The following is an 18,839-nucleotide window of genomic DNA, read 5'->3' as shown; positions in this document are numbered from 1 at the left end:
CCCCTACTATACTCTGATGTCTTATATCTGCCACAGAGTTTAGAAAAGTACATCTGTACACAGTAGGTGCTTCATAAAGGTTTGATGGGCACGCTTTATTATTCTGTTATTTTTTGAATAGTCAAGAAAGTATCACATCCTGCAAGCACTAAATAACTGAGTAACATAAATGATAAATACTCTAACAAAGAAATATAAAGGTTGGCAAATTTCATGTATTCTCTTACAAACAGGGAGATCGTTTGAGGGGGTTTTCCAACACCACATCCTTCCTTCAACAGTGCACAGTTTCCTGAGAGACCACTAAGCCCTCAACTGCAGAAAGTCGAGGCCTCCAGAGTGAAACATCAAGGACTCATAGATCATGAGCTAGTACAAAATAGTAAGATCTCAGTCTATAAAACCTAATAAAGCAGAAACAGAAAGGAAAACAGGGGGGACAGAAATCAAAGGAAAAGGATTTCTCCAACTATTTGAATTTCCAAAGACATCCACAATCAGGCTACATTACTGTTAGTCAGTTACCGATTTGGCATAAAGAGCTAAGCAAACAGGTTTTCTCCAAGGGCACTCATATAGTTCACAATGCCAATTTGACAAAACTGGCTCCATTTCATTAAAACCCCAAGGGACCTTGATTTAAAAAAAAAAAGAAGAAGAAAGAAAAAGGACCGCTACAATCAAAATATAAAGCAGCAGGACATTCCATTCGACAGAAGGATTTTTTCTTGTTTCAAAAACAAAAACACCATGAGAAAAAAATGAAAATGCTATTTATTTTTATTACTTCACCTTTCATTTTAACATTCAAAAAGCAAGCCAATTCTATGAACTGCAAGCCTTCAGTAGGCATTTACTCTGAAAGCCTCACAAAATCCTGGCCACCTGGGGCACTGCACATTATCCAAGAGCTGTATTCAAGAATATTTTCCAATTCTTATACATACTCCCTCCAAACCAGACTGGAGGAAAAAAAAGAGAAGTAAATCCAACTGGCCAAAGGGGGAAGATTTCTGGTAGACAATTGGACTACTGTGTTGTAAATTAGCTTGTTCACACCTGCAGAATAATCTCACCAACATAACCAATCTACCCTGAAATGCAGCCCTGCCGTCTAGAAAGGGGGATGTCTTTTTCTACAAGATGATATCTGTAACTGATAAACTCTTTGGCCGAGAGAAGCAGCAGCAGATGTGAAAGCCACATGGCCCTCTCTCTACAAAGCAGGAGAATAGAAAGCAATGCTCAAAGAAATGATTTCTTAAACAGCAGTTCCCTATCAAGAGAAAGATTTTATCTTCTAACACTGACTTTTTATAAAGCAGCTATTAAACCCTCTCCCAAGATTACAACTCACAGGCCCGGCTGAAATCCAGCAATCAGATTCATCAGCTTCCCTCTTATTTTCCCTTTTGGGAAGAGAGCCAGTATGTAAAGTTAGACTCTTAACAAATCAAATGTCCAAGGAGGATGGAAGTCAATACAGGTTTCCCTTGATTAACAGAAAAGAGGTGTTCCAACAGAATTTCTAAAAGTAAATTTCTATTGAATGGATCTTCTTTTCTAATTCAGCTCCATCATATGCTAAAGAAGTATTCTTCACAGGATCTCGGCTCAAGAACCAGAAGGGACTTCGGAGGTAGCCTAATTTTGCTACAAAAAAATCTATATTCATTCAATACAAATTCAAAAATCTAACATTGATGTTTAAAAAAAAAAGATCTTTCACAATTTGGTAAATCTATAAATTCATATTTTTAAAATCACAACTTCCCATTTAAATGTTAAAAACTATTATTTTTAATGCTAAGGTAATAATAAAATAATGCTAAATATAAATTTTGATGCTAAAATAAAGGGACAGGATCCTAGGGCCTGTGATTTCACTGGGATAGGAGACTCTCCCTACCAGTCCAAGTCAGCAGCAACTCTGTATCTTTTATTCTTTGAGAACTGCTTAGAACAGTGATGTCAAAGTCAAGTAGAAACAGGGCTATTAAATCCAAGGCAAGAATCCCTGCTGGTGGCAGATGAACCCAGAACACCACATATTCTACTGCAAGGCGGCTAGGCAGCGCCATAGAGCACGGAGCACCCAGAATGGAACCAGAGTTCAATTCCAGCCTCAGACACTTTCTAACTGGCAAAGTCACTAGATCCTGTTTGCCTCTATCTCCTCCTCTGTAAAATCAGCTGGAGGAGGAACCAAGAAAAGCCCAAATGGGGTCACGGAGAGCCAGACATTTTGTTCGGTACTTTGGTGACATCAGGCTCACACATTGGAGGGTCACAGGAGGGTCTCACCAGGGTCTTCCTGGCTCCAAGGCCCAGTGTCTGATGACTATGGCACATGGCCTCTGGTAAAAGAAAACCCACCGCAGAGAGAAAGCCTGGCCCAAAGCTCTCCCCGCGTCACCCAGAAAAGGACCGGGTTGTTCTTCATGGACAGTGGGGCTCTCCCCCTGCACTAGAGCTCTGTTTGGGTCTAGAGGATCTTGGAAGTACTTTTCCATCCCTGAAATTAAAAAATTGTTTCTGATGTTCAATCATAGCAGAAGGAGCAGGCACAAATACTTTGGGAATTTCATTGAAGTTTAGTCTCTCTAACTTCATGTTCCTTTGGTTTTTGTACATAATTCCTTATTATTTAAACATATCATAATCTTTCTAACATCTTTTCCTGGGAATACATGAACAGTTAGTCTCATGGAATGGGAAAAGGAATTAACATATTCTATGGAAATGTCTAATCCTTACTTGGCAATGGAGTTTCTCTCCGGAGCCTGTGGGTAGTTAGTCAACAGACTGCCTGACCAGGATTTAAAAAAAAAAATAATCCTGCGTGTGTGCTATTTTTGTTCCCAATGTCATCATTTATTTAACTATTGGCTGGCATCTGTCCATTAGGGACAATTAGCTCATCCACAGCACGAGCTATTAAACCTTGCAAAATAGTGAGCATTATCATGTATTTTCTATTACTTTAGTTAACTTACAACACATGTAATAAAAGGAGCCAGGTATGTAAGATGGCAATAATTCCTTATGGTAGTATTGACAATATGGGGAGATCAAAGCAGAATAGGCATTTTGTTATTGTTGTTTAGGGTTTTCTTGGCAAAGATACTGGAGTGCTTTGCCATTTCCTTCTCCAGCTCATTTTATAGATGAGGAAACTGAGGCAAATGGTATGAAGTAACATGCCGAGGGTCACACAGCCAGTAAGTGTCTGAGGTTGGATTTGATCTCAGGAAGACTAATCTTCTTGACTTGAGGCCCGCCTGGCCCTGTGCAGTATGGTGCCCCCCTAGTTGCCCCAGTTCCTAGTTGCACTAAGAAACTAATAATTGTTTCCTGCATTGACCTGACAGGCTAGTGTAGAACAAAATATTTAGTGGGTTGTGATCCTTTTAGGGTCTCATGTGGAGATCCCAAAATTTTTATTTGTTATTAGTGAATGTTTGATTTGTATTCCTATTTTATACTCAGGCAAATTTCTCAGACAAAAAAGAATCAAAAGTGGAAAAGGTTTAAGAAAACTAGTGTAGAACACCCCAAATCTTCAGTGTGGAGGCTATTATTCCTTAGAACACATCACAATAATTCATTAATTCCATAAATTTTTAATTGTGTTCAGAAAAAAATGTTATTAAATGGAATCTACTTATTTATAGTTAATGGAGTTCTCTGACATAAAACTGAAATTACTCAGGTACCTGTTGCTAGTCCCTGTGACTAGAAAAAAAAAAGCATTTGCCTATTGGTAAGACTTACCTGAGCACACCTTCCCAGTTCAGTCCTGCCTAGATATTGAAATATCTTTAATGCCAATTCATAAGGTAGCTGGATGTCAAAGAAGGGGATCTCATTGATTTCATTCTGAAAAGACAAAATAAAATCATTAAGACATAAAGTTCATATTCCACAGTATGAAAACAGTTCATAATTAGCATCCAGGTAATTATTAAACACACATTCTTAAGTAGAAACAATAGAGATCACGCTGTTTTCTAAGTGAGGAGACAAATTCACGCTCTTCCATAGATCAGAAGCACGCAACTAATTAGGGGCTTAGCAACCTTTCTCAAATGCCTGACCCCTCAGGTAGCTCTTGGCCAAGCCCACTGTGCACTTTCAGCATCCTAGAAACCAGTTCCCACAATGCTTCAAAAAAGCAAGAACGGTTCCCACATTACAAGCTAGGGAGCACAGCAGGAATCTCTGCAAAGGTTCACCCACTTCAAGCAGGGTGCCTCTTATTTGTTAAAGAGATTGGAGCAGTCAGGGGCTAAAGAAAAAAGGCCTGAGAATCCAGGCATCCAGGAGCGAGAAACAGCTCTGGCTTCCAAGACAACTGCTGCTACCCCCAACTTGGAGGATAAGACCCACACACTGAGAAAGACTGATCTAATTCACTAAGTGTTTTCATTAGGAAAAAAAAAAAAGAGCAGGGTTGTGAAAAGGAATAAAAAGTAAATAAATAAAATGCTACTCTTAATTGAGGTAAACACCATCTTCCCTTTGCTGCTAGAAGAGCAGAGTTTCCTAATGCACTCAGGGGATTACACTGGTTAACCTGAGTGGGCCAATGCAAACAAAGCGCTTCTTCTACTGTGTCATTTATTAATGCTGAGAAATTAGAGCTTGCTTGTCTTTAGTTAAGCAATTAGAGATGAGGTAACGGGCTTTATTTGAAAAGTGCCTGCCTACAAAGAGAAAGGAAAGTGTCAAAACAAAAAGAAAAATAGATCCTGTGCTCCTTTCCACATGAACCTGCCTTGTTTCATTTTATATCGGGCAAAAATCATGCTCCTCATTCCACCAGCAGGTATATACTTAATAAAATGCAATCTTAATCAGCTTCTTTGGCTGACTTCAGTGGTTTATCATCATGACAGGCCAATCAGTAATTCACCATTCCAAAGAAAACATCCTTATTCATTACATGGTTCTAGGCTTCAAACAAATTCACAATCTCAGCTTTTAAAGAAAATATGGTCCTACCATAGACACAAGTCCACAGTAATAACAATATTATAAGGAAGATCAACTGTGAAAGAAAAAGGAAAGAAAGCTATTCCAAATCAAAACAATGATTCAAGACAATTCCAAAAGACCCATGTTCAAAAATGGGATCTGCCTCCAGATAGAACTTTTTCTACTTTTTATTTTTCTTGTTTTATTTTGTTTGTGTCTTAGATTGCAACATGGCTAATATGGAAATCTTTTGCATTCACATGTACAATTGATATCAAGTAGCTTGCCTTCTCGAGGAGGAAGGCAGGAAGAAAATTGGGAACTCAAGTTTTAAAAACTGATTGTTAAAAAAAAAAAAACTTTTTTACATGTTATTGAGAAATACAAAATAAATTCACACACACATATATATAATATGTTTTATATATATATATATATTTAAACTGAACTACGTCTCCCAGTTTATGGAGGAGTATGAATCTTGTGGGGCCAACAGTGTAAAAGCATGGAGACCAGAGGAGAGATCAGAGGAGAGCTGTGTGCATGGAAATGACAGGAGGTCAGTTTGGGTAAATCATCGAATGCAGGAAGGGAGAAAATATCCAAGGAACCAGAAAGAATAAGATTCAGCTATAGTAACTCGTGGGAGGGTCAAGTATTAAGGCCAGAAGGTGAAGTCAAGAAAGGAGAAAGAATGGACCTTAATTGTGGGGTAGAAAGGAAGAAAGATACTGTAGTGAGACAGAGGTACTTGGCCCACAAGAAAAGTGTCTGTAAACGGTCATGTGCCAAAGAAAGGGCTTTGACCAAAATAACGGAAAATCCTTCATGAAAGGCAGTGTTTCTCCAACTATGTTTTATTAGCTCCCAAGAGAGTCAGAAAACAATTCCAAAGGGGTCCATGTGTGAGAGAGAAAAATGTGTGAGGAAATAAATATAAATGCCATGAGTTACTACTACTAGAAGAATAGGCCTCTGGGAAAAAAACTTCAAGCAAACAGCAGTAGCTCATTCCTACTATAGGATATAGAGGGAATCCCATTTCTGTTTTTCCTTAAGTACTGAGCTTTGCTAGCACATCACCAAGATTCTCCATTCTCACTTGGGGTTTAGGAAGGATTAAGAGTGGGAAAATGTTTCTTTTCTTTACACAACCAGGTTATGGGCTGAAGGACTTCATCACCCCCTTCCCTCTTGCCAGACCTTGTTTGTGCTTTCTCTCCTCAAAGCCTATAGAAAATCCACTTCCAAAGTCCTTGTCTCTCAACTAGCTGCCCTACTCTGGGATTTCTCTAACTTCCTTGCCATGCCCCAGGAAGTTCCTTGATAACCTCATCATTCTGTAAAATCTCATCAGCACCTCTATCTCTCATATTGAAATTGGTGACTGCGGCCATGAATTCCAAACTCTCTACTGAAGGAGGCAGTTCAGCTCAGCACATCTCATTTTTAACTGGGCTGCTCTCTCAGTTCTCTGCTAAGGCCCCACTTTAGGTCCATTCTCCTCCTCCTTTTTTCCCTCCCTCCTTCCCTCCTCACATCTATATTTTCTTCTCCCTCACCTCCCCCCCATTAGATTATAAGTTCCTTGAAGTAAGAAACTGTCTTCCTTTTATTAATATTTGTATCCCTGGTGCTTAGTATAGTGCTTGAAATATTTCAGACTCTTCATAAATATTCATTGCCTGTTCTAAAGTGGCTTACTAAGCTCAGGCTCTGGGCTTATTAACATGTTCAGGACAGAAATCATCTTCTGTCCCTTGCTCAACCTATTCCCCTTTTGAACCTCCAGTTTGGAAAGCCCCACTGTCTCTGTCCAGTTGCCTTGGTTCTGATCCTCATGCTCCCTCACCCCACATATCCAGTTACCAAATTTTATTGTGGGCAACTTCACAAGCTCTCTCACTTCAGTCTTTTCTTCCCTTATAGGTCACTGCTCCAGCTCAGGCCCTTATCACTTGTCTAGATAATCATGATGACTTTTTAACCGATTTGCTGCCACAAGGCTCTCCACACTTCAATCTCTCCTCTATGCAGTGGACAAAGTGATTTTCCTGCAACATAGATCTGATCCTCCTTCACCTGCCTCTCTTTTGTAAATTACAGCAGCTCCCTATTACTTTTAGCATAAACCTATTTGGCCCCTTCCAATCTTTCCAGTCTTCTCACCCCCATCTTCTTACCCTCTTCTCACGCTATGATTCCACCAGGTGGCCCATCTGCTCCTAAAATGCTCTCACTCCTCACGGCTATCTCCTGGAATTTCTGGCTTCCTTCAAGACACACAGATCATCAAAGTCCCTCCCCAGTCTGCCAGATGCTAAGGCTTTCCGCTCTAAGGTTACCTTGAATTATTGAATGAAATAATAAGACATATTTATATATAAAGTGTCTTTACAAACCTTAAAACCACACATAAAAAGTTAGATATTCTTTGTACATGTCTTTTATGTATCTATAAATGTACATGTTGTCTTCATTAAAATATTCCTTGAGGACATGAACTGTTACAGCTCTTTCTTTTTATCCTCAATACTTATACAATGTCTGGCTCACAGTTAATAAAATGATTGATTAAACAGGAGGATCTCTTAAATTGAGTCCCTTCTCCCTTAGGTCTGTGATCTATGATATCTATAAACCAATGGCAGTACTCAGGAACTTAGGTGGCAATGGCATAGGACAGGGAAGGAAATTAAGTTTTGTCAATAAATTTTCCAAGCAATGACAGCTGTCCCAAGGTGAGTGAGCTGCCTCAGTAGTTGATGGGTTATTCCTCACTACAGATCTACAAGCAGAGGCTGAATAACCGTTTGTTGGATATACTCTAGTGAGGATTCTTATATGGCTATGGATTGCATTAGATAGTTCCTGAGGTCTCTCCCAATTTTCAAATTCAAATTCACTGATTATGTGAATATGCCTCATTTAGAGGCTATCCTCTTGTCTGGGGAGACATTTCAGGAAAATCTTAGCATGCAAAATGAAGAATTCTGAATAAATGTCTAGGGTGGGTAATATTAGGAGCACCTGATAACAGAAAAAAGGTTTTTTTTTTTTTTAAAAGATAGCTGTCTGACATCAAAGAGGTCTGAGGTGAGTAACAGGTAGGTTTCTCAAAAAGTGAGTGTGCATATAATATTAGGTGAGAATGGTGATAAGCAATAGACAAAGATAGAAGCAAACAGTAAATACTGAGCCACAGGAATAAGGTTCAAGGATAAAATTCCAAACTTTGTGAAAACTGAGGAAAATAAAGTAGGACCTCAATTCTGAAAAAAAACTGGTGCATCATGCAGGGAACTTTCAGTCTTGCAGAAAAGGGAATGACAATAAGATGGGGATTTTGAAAATTGGGGCAGAAACATTTGGTCAGAAGAAACAAGAAAAAAAAATCTCAGTAATGGAACCAGGACACAATTCAAGATAAGACTAACAACAGTCTTACTTGACATCAAGCCACCGATTATAAATTCATGGGTCACTTATATTCCATCTGCTTAGAGTACGGACTAATACCAGAACCTGGCAAAGGAACCAGGCCAGTAATTACAACAGACCCTTTTATCAAAGTATGAGTATCTCCTACATCCTCCTCTCTGTCCAAAAGAAGCAATACCAAGTTACTATAGTGGAAGAGGAGACAGGCGTGCTTCTGTCACTGATTTTGAGTAATCCAAAATCCAATTCAAATGAGATAATGCACATAAAGCTCTATGCAAACCTGAAAGCACAACAGAAATATTATATTAATCATAAGAACAACTCAAGAATGTGATCATGGATTTCACGGCACTAAGTATTCCATCTCAGAGCTCCACTGAATGAAAAACATGCAAAATATAGAGATGCAGCAAAAAAGATCAAAATCATGTGAGAACACAATTAGGTACATATCATCCATGTTGACCTGGGTGCTACTGGAATTGTACTAAGATGCTTTCCGTGAGCCTCCAAAAGAGGAGCTTATTTTTTTAATATTCAAATACAAAAGTAACTATGTGAACACCTGTGAAACAGTCCCTGGAAAAACAAAAGAATAAGAATGGGATGGTGACTCGTGCCAAGATTATTTCTCTCTGAATTCCATAGAAAACAACGAGAAGATGACATACAATAATCTGAAAAATGTTATATATATTATATGTGTGTGTGTATATATATATATATAATACATATTGTATATAATGTTATAAAATATTATAGTTCCTACAACACATAAAGCCCTATGGTAGAAAGCAAGGGAGAGGTGCTCTAAGAGCTACTTTTTCAAATCTTGTGGCTTTCTGGCCTGCCAGAACCCTCTGTCTACTAGATGACCAATATAACAATCAATCTGAAAAAAAAAAAAAAGATCATGAAAACTCCTTTGATAATATAGTCGGTGTCCAGACTATGAAGTCAACTCTAATAGTGGCAGTCTTGTATATTTTGGTGACCTCTGAGAGCTCTATGTAAATAAACAAACAGGAATATATGTCTCCTTGCTACACTAGCTCAGAGAAATATTTCCTTTGTTTACTGTGTTACAAATCACATTTTCACTTAGACCATTTCTGAGCAGGAGAACTGTATTGCTGTCCACTATAGGCATTATCAATTCAATGATAACATCAGTAACTGTTGACTTAAAAATAAAAATCCACAATTTTCTTTTTTGAAGTCAAAACAATTTCAAAAAAGGAAAAGAACTAGATAGTTATTAAGTATAGTCATTTAGCAAAACTTGGTCACATTGTAAAATATTAGTAAGTACAATATTTTTGAGGAATACTACTAATGATTCTCTAAGGAATACATAGAAGTGTGGTATGATGAAAAGAGCATTTAACGTGCAATCAGAAGAGACTTCCATTTGATTCCTGCCTCCAAAGGTCATTTAACCACTCTGAACCTCAGTTCCCTCATCTGGAAAATGAAGGTGCCAATAATATCTCAAGGCTCTCCTTCCCAAGGTTACAGGGAGGACCAAATAAAATAAAATAGACTTACAGAAATATCAGCTGTCATTATCACCCTATTACATCAAGAATTATCAAAGTTATAGGGGTTCTTCAGACCTTAAAGAATTATTCAAACTTAAGGAAAATGCTTTCTTAGTGGTTATGTTAACTACTGATGGCAAGAGAAATGTTTTTGTCCAATGGCTCCTATATTTATTGTTTTCCTAAGTCAAACCCATTTATATTTGTATTTAAAGGTAAAGACATCTCTTTACTCACTACTGTGTAGGTAGGTCAGACCAAAAACACAAAAGGGTAATGTTACTTTGTTACTTCAAAGTCACTCAGTACTCAATTTTCCCAAAGTCTGCTGGCCTTATTCCAAAAGGCTTGGTAGAAATTGCAAATAGATCCATCCCCAGGGAGAGTGAGTTGCACTCCTATGTGCTAATGTAATACTAATTCTGTAAATGGATTAGTTTTGTGCCTTACTGTCAGAAATTTAATCTGCCCCCTCATTTTTTTAAAAAAGGGATAATTAGTAAGAGCCAAATCAGTAAGAAGTGAGGAAATTGACTTTCTTCTTAATTTCTTCTCCAATATAAACCTTCAGGGAAAACAGGACAAAGAGAAAATTTCCCTAAGTGTGTTTTTTTTTTTTTTAAAGAGAGAAAAGTAACTATAACTATGATCAAAAAATGTTCATGCAATTACAATAAAACCGTATGTGACTAAAAGCTTCTCATTTCTAAGACAGTTTATCTTGATTACTTTTACTATTGGCAAAAGCTAAGTAAAGTAAAAGATATTACAATCAGATGTAATGGATGAAGCCAGCTTCTCTCAAAGCACTCCTCTTGAGTGCTGATGAAAAACAATAAGATAGCAAATGTCCTGGATAATCAAAATAAAGTTTCCACATATTCCCATCATACCACCTAAAGATTTACTTTAAAGAAACAGCTAACTAGCATTTATATTGCAACACGTGTTATCTTACTCAATTCTCCTAACATTGTGAGGTAGGTACTATCATTATCTAGTACTTTGCATATTAATAAATGTTTATTGATTAGCTGATAATCCCTATCTTACAAATGAAGAAACTGAGGCTGTGAAAGCAAAATAACGTATCCAAAATCACAAAAACAGTAAGTATCTGAAGCAGAATTTAAATTCAGGTCTTCCTCCAAGTCCAAGGCTCTGTCCACTGTATCACCTAACTGAAACTGAATTCATTCATTCAGCAAATACATAGAGAATACTTACTTTGTGCTATGAGCTTGATGCTATGATTCCTAATAAAAATTCACTATGCAATAATAAGACATGATTCTTAATAAAAACTTGTAGACTGGTTCCTAATTTCTAGAAATTTACGACGTAGGTGCACAAGATGTACACATATCAAAAGTTAAATAGGAATATAGGGCAGCACAGGCAATCCTCAATTATGATTATATTTTCCTTATTAAAATTGGAATTCATTTTCCTATTGAAATAATGTTATAAAAAGCTGGGGTGGGGGGGTGGAGAAGAGAAGATTTATGCTCCAAGTTTAGACCACCAAAGCCTATTTGCATACTGTGAGCAAAGAAGAAAGAACAATTCTTGTGGACCAGAGAACTAAGGAAAAACTTTATGGAGAGGGTGATGTCCGAGTAAGGTGAAATCTGCATGTAGTTTAGAAGTTATCACAGGAGAGTTAATTTCTTTGTTTCATCATTGATATTGATTACCCAGACCTGTAACTGACATCTATCTGTCTAAAATGTGCATATTTAAGGAAATAATTTCTTTCTACCTTAAGACAGAAAAAGATTACAATTAAATTAACTTTCCGGTTTATATAATCATAAATATATTGATAAATATATTCCAAATATATTGATGATATTGCTCTATTACTATAAACATTATCAGGTATTATCAGTGGCTAATATTAAAGTGTTAGTAATTAGAATAATATGTATTTGCCTGGATCTAAAATGTTAATCCTACAGATGATAAGGAAAAATCAAAGTCCATGTATAAGCAGGTTTTTATTAAAAGTCATACATTTTGAGGACATGAGTAGAACTATGGGTGAGTTTTATGACCTTCGGTAGCATGCCTTCATGTATAATAACAATTCACATTCAAATACTATTTTGAAATGCTATTAATGACAAAATTTAGGATGATTTATTAGCGTCCAGCTTCTTAAACTGACTTACAACCCCATATGAGGTTTCATAACTGAATGTAGGGATTGTGAAATTATGAGTTATTGTCAATAACTGTTTGATTTGTATATCTATTTGATATACCTATATACTTGAGATCATATAAAAATTTCTCCCCCTTTGGGGAGGGAAGGAAGAAGTCATGAATGGAAAAAGTTTAAGAAGCCTTGATTTAAAGTACAAATGAGTGCTATGGCTTATTTATTAGGTGCATAATCTTTGATAATCATAGAATTTCTCAGGGCTTCTGTTTCCTCACTTTATAATGAGAATTTGGCTATATGATCTTTAAGATCCCTCCCAGCACAAATACTCTGATAATGCTAATAAACAATTTTATCCATCCATTGTTTTTCACAGGGATTGATTAAAAAGAAAGAGGGGAAATGTAGACAGAGTTCATCACAGCAGGAAAGGAGAAAGCAGGCAGAAGAGCTAGAATCCTGTTGAGCCTGCCCCAAGACTACTAGGGGAGGATGGAGAAAGGAGAACAGAGAAGGGGCAAAGAAGGAAGGTGTCTACTATCAGTGGCATTCTGCCCAGGAGTATGATTGCCTTTTCTGCATCTAAGTAACTGAATACAAAGAAGAATATCAATTGCTCACTAAGTATATTTCTAACTCATCACCTAAGATGAGATGATTTCCAACTGCTATTATTAAAAGCTTCATGGGCAGAGACAACACTCAGTGGAAATCACTGCTGAGTTTTCATTTCCACTGAATTGTAGTTGTGTATCAAGCTTGGCCCTGCCACTCTAAATACATAGCTCTTCCTAGTCAACACTACACTCTAAAAATGAAGCTCTTAAGTTACAAAGATCTGCATGTGCTCTCAAAAAAAGAGGAGACATTAAAAAAAACAATATTTGCAACCAAAATTAGTCTGCTACTACTATTTTAAAAAGGGAGGGGGGAGAGTGGACATAGCTAAGTGGTGCAGAGCTAGGTAGTGCAATAGATAGAGCAGGAGGCCTCAATTCAGGAGATCCTGAGTTCAAATTTATTCTCAGACACTTAATTTACTTCATGACCCTGGACAAGTCATTTAACCATTTTTGCCTGTAAAATGAGCTAAGGAAGCAAATGGCAAATCACTTTAGGATCTCTCCCAAGAAACCTGAAATGGGCTCACGAAGTGTTGGACATGACTGAAATGACTTAACTGCTAAAACAACAACAAACTAAAGTACTTTAGAGAAAGGACTTTAAATCTGCACAATTAAATTTTAATGGAGATCAATTCTCTTTCATTATTTCACCTGAACCAACATTATTGATATTTCTACATAGTTCCAAGAGGGAATAAGTATTTTCAGTTTTAAGAATAAAATAAATTCTACTTCATAAACAGTTCAAATAAGGATTCTGATAGAAAAGTCTACCAGGAGAAAGAAGTAAGATTATCATCATTATCCAAGTTCAAGAAATCAAATAGGTTTAGGGTCATCTAAGATATTCCTCTAAGATATGAGTTACATTTCCTTTTAGAGTGACACTACTGAAGGTTACTAAGTCTTAGGTAAATAAACCTAATAAGTTGCAAACATTGGATGTTACCCACCTCCTGTTTAATCCATAAACCACAATTAGGCATGCGTCAGAATCAATCCATTAAAGGACGACTCCTTTGGGCAACTTGTCAATTTCAGGGGAATTTCAGTCCTAAATCTCAGAGGACATTTTCTAGATGTTACTTCTGACTCATCACAGTGTGCTCTTAATTAATTACATGTCTCCACAAATAATTTCCTTATAAATTATAAGCTCTTTTAGAACAAAGACCACCCTACCCCATCATTATGTCCCCATTACCTCAGATGCATAGAAACTTTCATTCATTCAACAAACATTTCATTTATTTAAAATAACTTGGTATTGAAAGCCTTTGCTTTTTACACTGCCCACTGTCTTCCTCTCCTCATCTCTTTCCAAAGAGCCATTACTTAAAACAACTTAAAAAAAAAAAAGGAAGAAAAAAATAATTCAACAAAACCAACCAACATTCACAAGAGTCCAAATTTATATCCAAATTCCACATCTGTGATCCTTTATGTCTGAAAAAAGAGGGAAGGGGCAGTATTTTATTTCATCTCTTATTTGGGGCCAAGCTTCAACAAGAATTTTATTAAGGGCTTTCCAGATACCAGGCACAGGGTTAGATGCTGGTAATATAAAAATTCAAAGAGTTTACATTATAGGAATTCAACATGTGGGTAACCTATCACTAAAGCAAGCAACAACCCCTCCTCTATTAATACTAATAACAACACTCATATGTTTTAAGGTTTGTATATCTCATTTGATCCTCATAACGACTCAGGCAATAGGTGTTATCATTTTACAGAGGAGGAAACTGAGGCATTAGTCCTTGCTGTCTCTTATGCCTGATATTCTCTTCCTCTTTATCTTAGTCTCCTAATTTCTTTCACTTTCTTCAATAATCCTTCCCAATCCCCTTTAATGCTAGTGCCTTTCCTCTGTTAATTATTTAAAATTTATTTTGCATCTATCTTATTTGCACATAGATATTAAGTGTTGTCTCCCCCACTACACTGTGAGCTCTTTAGGGCAGGGGCTGTCTTTTACCTTTCTTTGTATCCCCAGTACTTAGCACAGTGCCTGGCATATAGCAGATGCTTAATAAATGCTTGTTAACTGGCTGAACCAGAAAGTGTTCCTTTCCCTATGACACATATCACAGGTTTAAACTTGGCAGAAACTTCTGAGAATTCATCAAGTCTGACCTCCTTGTTTTAAGGCTGAAGAAAATGAAGGCCAGAAAATTAAGCTCAAGCTCACAAGATTAGGTCCTAAATAGCCTCCAGGTCATCTTTCCTCCAAATGCCACCTTCTTTCACTGCTCCAACTGACACTCTGCTATGGAGCTTCAGGGTCCCAGTCTCATCAGCCTCGTGGTGAACCTTTTGAGTAAGGATCCCACCTCAGTAACAACAACCTTCTGGCAAAGTCTCCCAGTGATCACTAAATACAAAATCTCTTTGATCCAACTGGACTTCCCAAAGTTTGTCCTCCAAAGGCAAAGCATTCAGAAAGTCTGAGTCATCATCACATTTAAAAATCATCTTAAAAGTCGCTTGGAATTATGCAAATACGGTGTCTAAAATATCTATATATTTTGATTTAGAGATTCGTTATTGGTCTTATACTTCAGGGGGAGCATTATTAAGAAGAAAGTCCCCTCCACATACACCAAAATATTTATAAAATCATTTTTTGTCTTAGCAAAAAATTTGAAAGAGAGATGTCCCTCAATCAAAGAATGGCTAAACAAATTGTAATATATGAATGTAATGGAACAGTACTGTGTTATGGAAAATGTTGAGATCTAAACTATATCAGATTGCTTGCTGTCTAGGGGAGGGGGAAGAAAGGAGGGGAAAAAAATTGGAACATAAAATTTTGCAGAGGTGAATATTGAAACCTATCTTGACATGTATTTAGAAAATTAAAATACTATTTTAAAAAAGGATGAGATAAAAGCATGGAAAGATCTATATGAACTAATGTAGAGTGAAATCAGCAGAACCAAGAAAACAACATTTGCAATAATTAAAATCCAAAAAAAGTAAAAGCAAATGCCATTAAAAACTATTAAAACAAACAAACAAACAAACAGGGCTTAAAAGAAGAGATAGCAGAGGATCACAGAGGTGGGAAGTCCCCAGCTAATGCAGAGTCCTTTGTTAAGTTTCCTCAAAAGTATTGATCTACATAAAATGCTTATTTTCTCCTCTTCTTCTTCTTTTTTTCTTTTTGCCTTTAAAATAATATTTATTACATGAAATGACTCTTTGGAGGGTGGGGAAGATGCTGGAAAACTGAAAGACAAAAGACTTCAATAAAATCTTTTAATTTAGAAAATAAATGATCCTTTAAGGTTTGAAAAGCACTTGACATACATATATCATTTCATCCATTGAGATAACTAAAAGTAGATTCAAAGTTGCTAAATTCCTTCCTGGTCTTCATTTTGTATCTCCCACAGCCAAAACTGTATCTTGTACAAATGTTCATTGGACTGGTTTAATATCATTATCTCTATTTTTCAGATGAAGAAAATGAAGCTGGAACAGTTAAATGACTAGCCTCAAATCACACAGGTCTTTCTGATTTAAAATTCACATTTTAAATGGAGGTTTCCACCTAATAGCTGCATACATTTTAGCTTTGGGACTAAAATAGAACTAAAAATGTCCTATGATCTTTGATTTTAGAGATTTAGAGATCCCACTTATAGGCATATACTGGAAGGACTTCAAAAACAGAAAGAAAAGCTCCGTATAAATCAAAATAACTATTTTGGGTAGTAAAAAGAACTGGAAACAGTTCAATAACCGTGAAAGTTAAATAATAGTACATGAATGTAATGGATTATTGTACCATAAAAAAGGAATAGGAAGAAATCTAAGAAACACATTAATAATCAATTAATTCAATAAGCATTAAACCCTATTAGATGCTAGGCACTTAAGGCATTAAGACTTTTAAGTAGGAAAGCAACAGATACAATGATTCCAACAGGGTAAAGGTCAGTAAATTATGCTGAACGACCAAACGTGAATTGAAGGGGTAGGGAGGGGAGGAAGAATGGGCAAATGCCCCTCTCTCATTTTGTTGGGGGGGTGAGGCTACATGTGGCATGTCACATTGTGAACCAACTGTGTGATATGCTTTTGTTGAACCGTTTCTTTGAGGAGTTTTTTGGAAGACTTGCTCCAAGGGAGGATCCCATGCCCTTTCGTAGAAAACATATTCCGTGAGTGCGGAGATGGGCACGCTGACACAGGCACGTGACGTAAAGGCAAACCGCTGGAATAAAGCTTCGTTTTAAAGTTATATTTGCTGAAATGCTACATTTATGCTACAATGTGCATCATCCTCTATACACTTTAACCAGGAGGGTCTATATTTGTCTCCTCTCCCAGGGGAGGGGGAGAAGAGGCGGGGCCCGGAGGGGAGGAGGAGCAGCTTCTCGGCCTCCCATTGGGCCGGGGCGGGGGAGGGAGTTTTAAAAGGGACCCCCGGAGTCGCAGAAACAACCTACCAGGTCCCTGATGAGCTGCTCCAGTAGCCGATCACCGCCGGTGGTCTCGGGGTGCTCGGGTTGGGGGGCTTCGGGGACCGGGGAGACCTCGGAGTCCCGTCCCCTGCCGGGGCAGGAGGATTCCCCGGCGGCCCAGGGAGCGGGCGAGGCCAGCGGGCACTCCCCACCCTCCAAGAGGCTCTTGGCCAGCTCGAAGTAGCCGGTAGCGGCCGGGGCCGGCTGGGCAGGGGCGCTCTCGGGGGCGGCACGCACGGCCCCGCAGCTGCTCCATTGCGACACCGGCTCGGGCTCCCGGACCGCCCCAGCCGGCCCCTCTCCGTTGCCCCGCTGTCGCCGCCGCCGCTCATCCCACTCGGGTCCCGCGGGCAGCCGTCGCTTGGCCGGCCCCTCTCGCTGAGCCAGCTCCTCCCGCCAGCGCCGGCGGAACTCTTCCAGACCGGCCCCGGCCATGGGGTGCCCCGAAAATGGAGACTGGCTCCAGTCACTATTACAGGGGGCCTCACCTAAAGGGGGATCCTGTCTTATGGATAGGGAGCCTCACCTAGAGATAAAAGGGGATTCTCACTAGAGATAAAGGGGGGGGGGGCTCACCTAGAGGGGACCTCACGTAGAGATAAGACACACCTAGATGTAGGGGCCTCACCTAGAGAGAAAGGGGGGCTCACCTAAAGATAGGGGAACCCTCCCCTAGATATAGGAGCCTCAACTAGAGATAAAGGGGGACCCTCATCCAGAGATGGGGCTCACCTAGAGATAGGGGGCCTTCTCTCAAGATAAAGGAGACCCTCCCCTACAGATAAAGGGGGACTACTTTCACCCCATGATAAAGAGGACCTTCATCCCGATAATCAAAAGGGGAATAACACAATCGAGGAGATTTCTCACGTATCACGATCAACAACTCATCCCCAAATTAAAGGGAGGTAAAGCCTCACCCCAAGATCAGAACTCACCCCTATAACAAGGGGAACCATCACCTGGAGATGAAGGATCTTCTCCCCAAAGTAAAGGGGAACCCTCACATCAAGATCAGGAGGGAAGCTGTCACGCTGAGATCAAAGGGGATTCCTGACCTTGAAACTAACATCAGAGAACTGAACTCTCACCCGAGAAGAAGGGTTCCTACCCAAGATAAAAGGGGATCCCCCCATTCACTCTCAATTAAAAAAAAACATGTCCCTCAAAAGGGGGCTCTTCCTCCAAAGTCCCAGTGAGGGGGGAGAACCCCCAGTCCGGCCAGTCCCTGCTCCTTCCCTCGCCCCCGGCTCCGCTCGCTCCTACAGGGAGTCTCCCAAGTCTCCTCTGCCCCACAGGCCGGGTCCCTGAGCCCCTGCCCAGCGCCGGCGTCTCCTCGGCAGCAGCGCCGGCGACTTCCTCGGGCTCCTCCGGATCTGTCCTTCAAGGAGAAGGGACCGCCACAGAGCGAGAAACCGACACCCGGTTCCTCGGGTTCCGGGCACCTTCTGGGCGCGCGGGTGGTGCCTAAACCCTCGGGTTCCGGGCAGTCTCGTGGCGCACGCGCGGTCCCGTCCTCTCCCGCCTCTCAGAGAGCTCTCGGGGCGTGACCCGCGCGGTCAGAGCCCGCTGGGCCGGAGACTGTCCAGGCTGTCAATCTGAAAAGGACATG

General features: G+C 39.2%; 1 protein-coding gene across 1 annotated transcript in view; it reads right to left on the bottom strand.

Moving 5' to 3' along the window:
* FBXW8 (F-box and WD repeat domain containing 8) overlaps positions 1 to 18,594 on the bottom strand; it is a 107,071-nt gene extending 88,477 nt beyond the window's left edge. The window contains exons 1-2 of the mRNA XM_051972865.1: positions 17,213 to 18,594; positions 3,775 to 3,879 (exon numbers count right to left, since the gene is read on the bottom strand). Of these exons, the coding sequence (XP_051828825.1) occupies positions 3,775 to 3,879; positions 17,213 to 17,662 (555 nt within the window). The 5' untranslated portion in view covers positions 17,663 to 18,594. The remainder of the gene's footprint in view (positions 1 to 3,774; positions 3,880 to 17,212) is intronic.
* Between the last annotated feature and the right edge of the window lie 245 nt (positions 18,595 to 18,839).

The sequence above is a fragment of the Antechinus flavipes genome, chromosome 1 (genome assembly GCF_016432865.1).
Source record: "Antechinus flavipes isolate AdamAnt ecotype Samford, QLD, Australia chromosome 1, AdamAnt_v2, whole genome shotgun sequence".
In the NCBI taxonomy this organism is placed as follows: Eukaryota; Metazoa; Chordata; class Mammalia; order Dasyuromorphia; family Dasyuridae; genus Antechinus; species Antechinus flavipes.
This window is presented reverse-complemented; position numbering and strand designations above follow the sequence as displayed.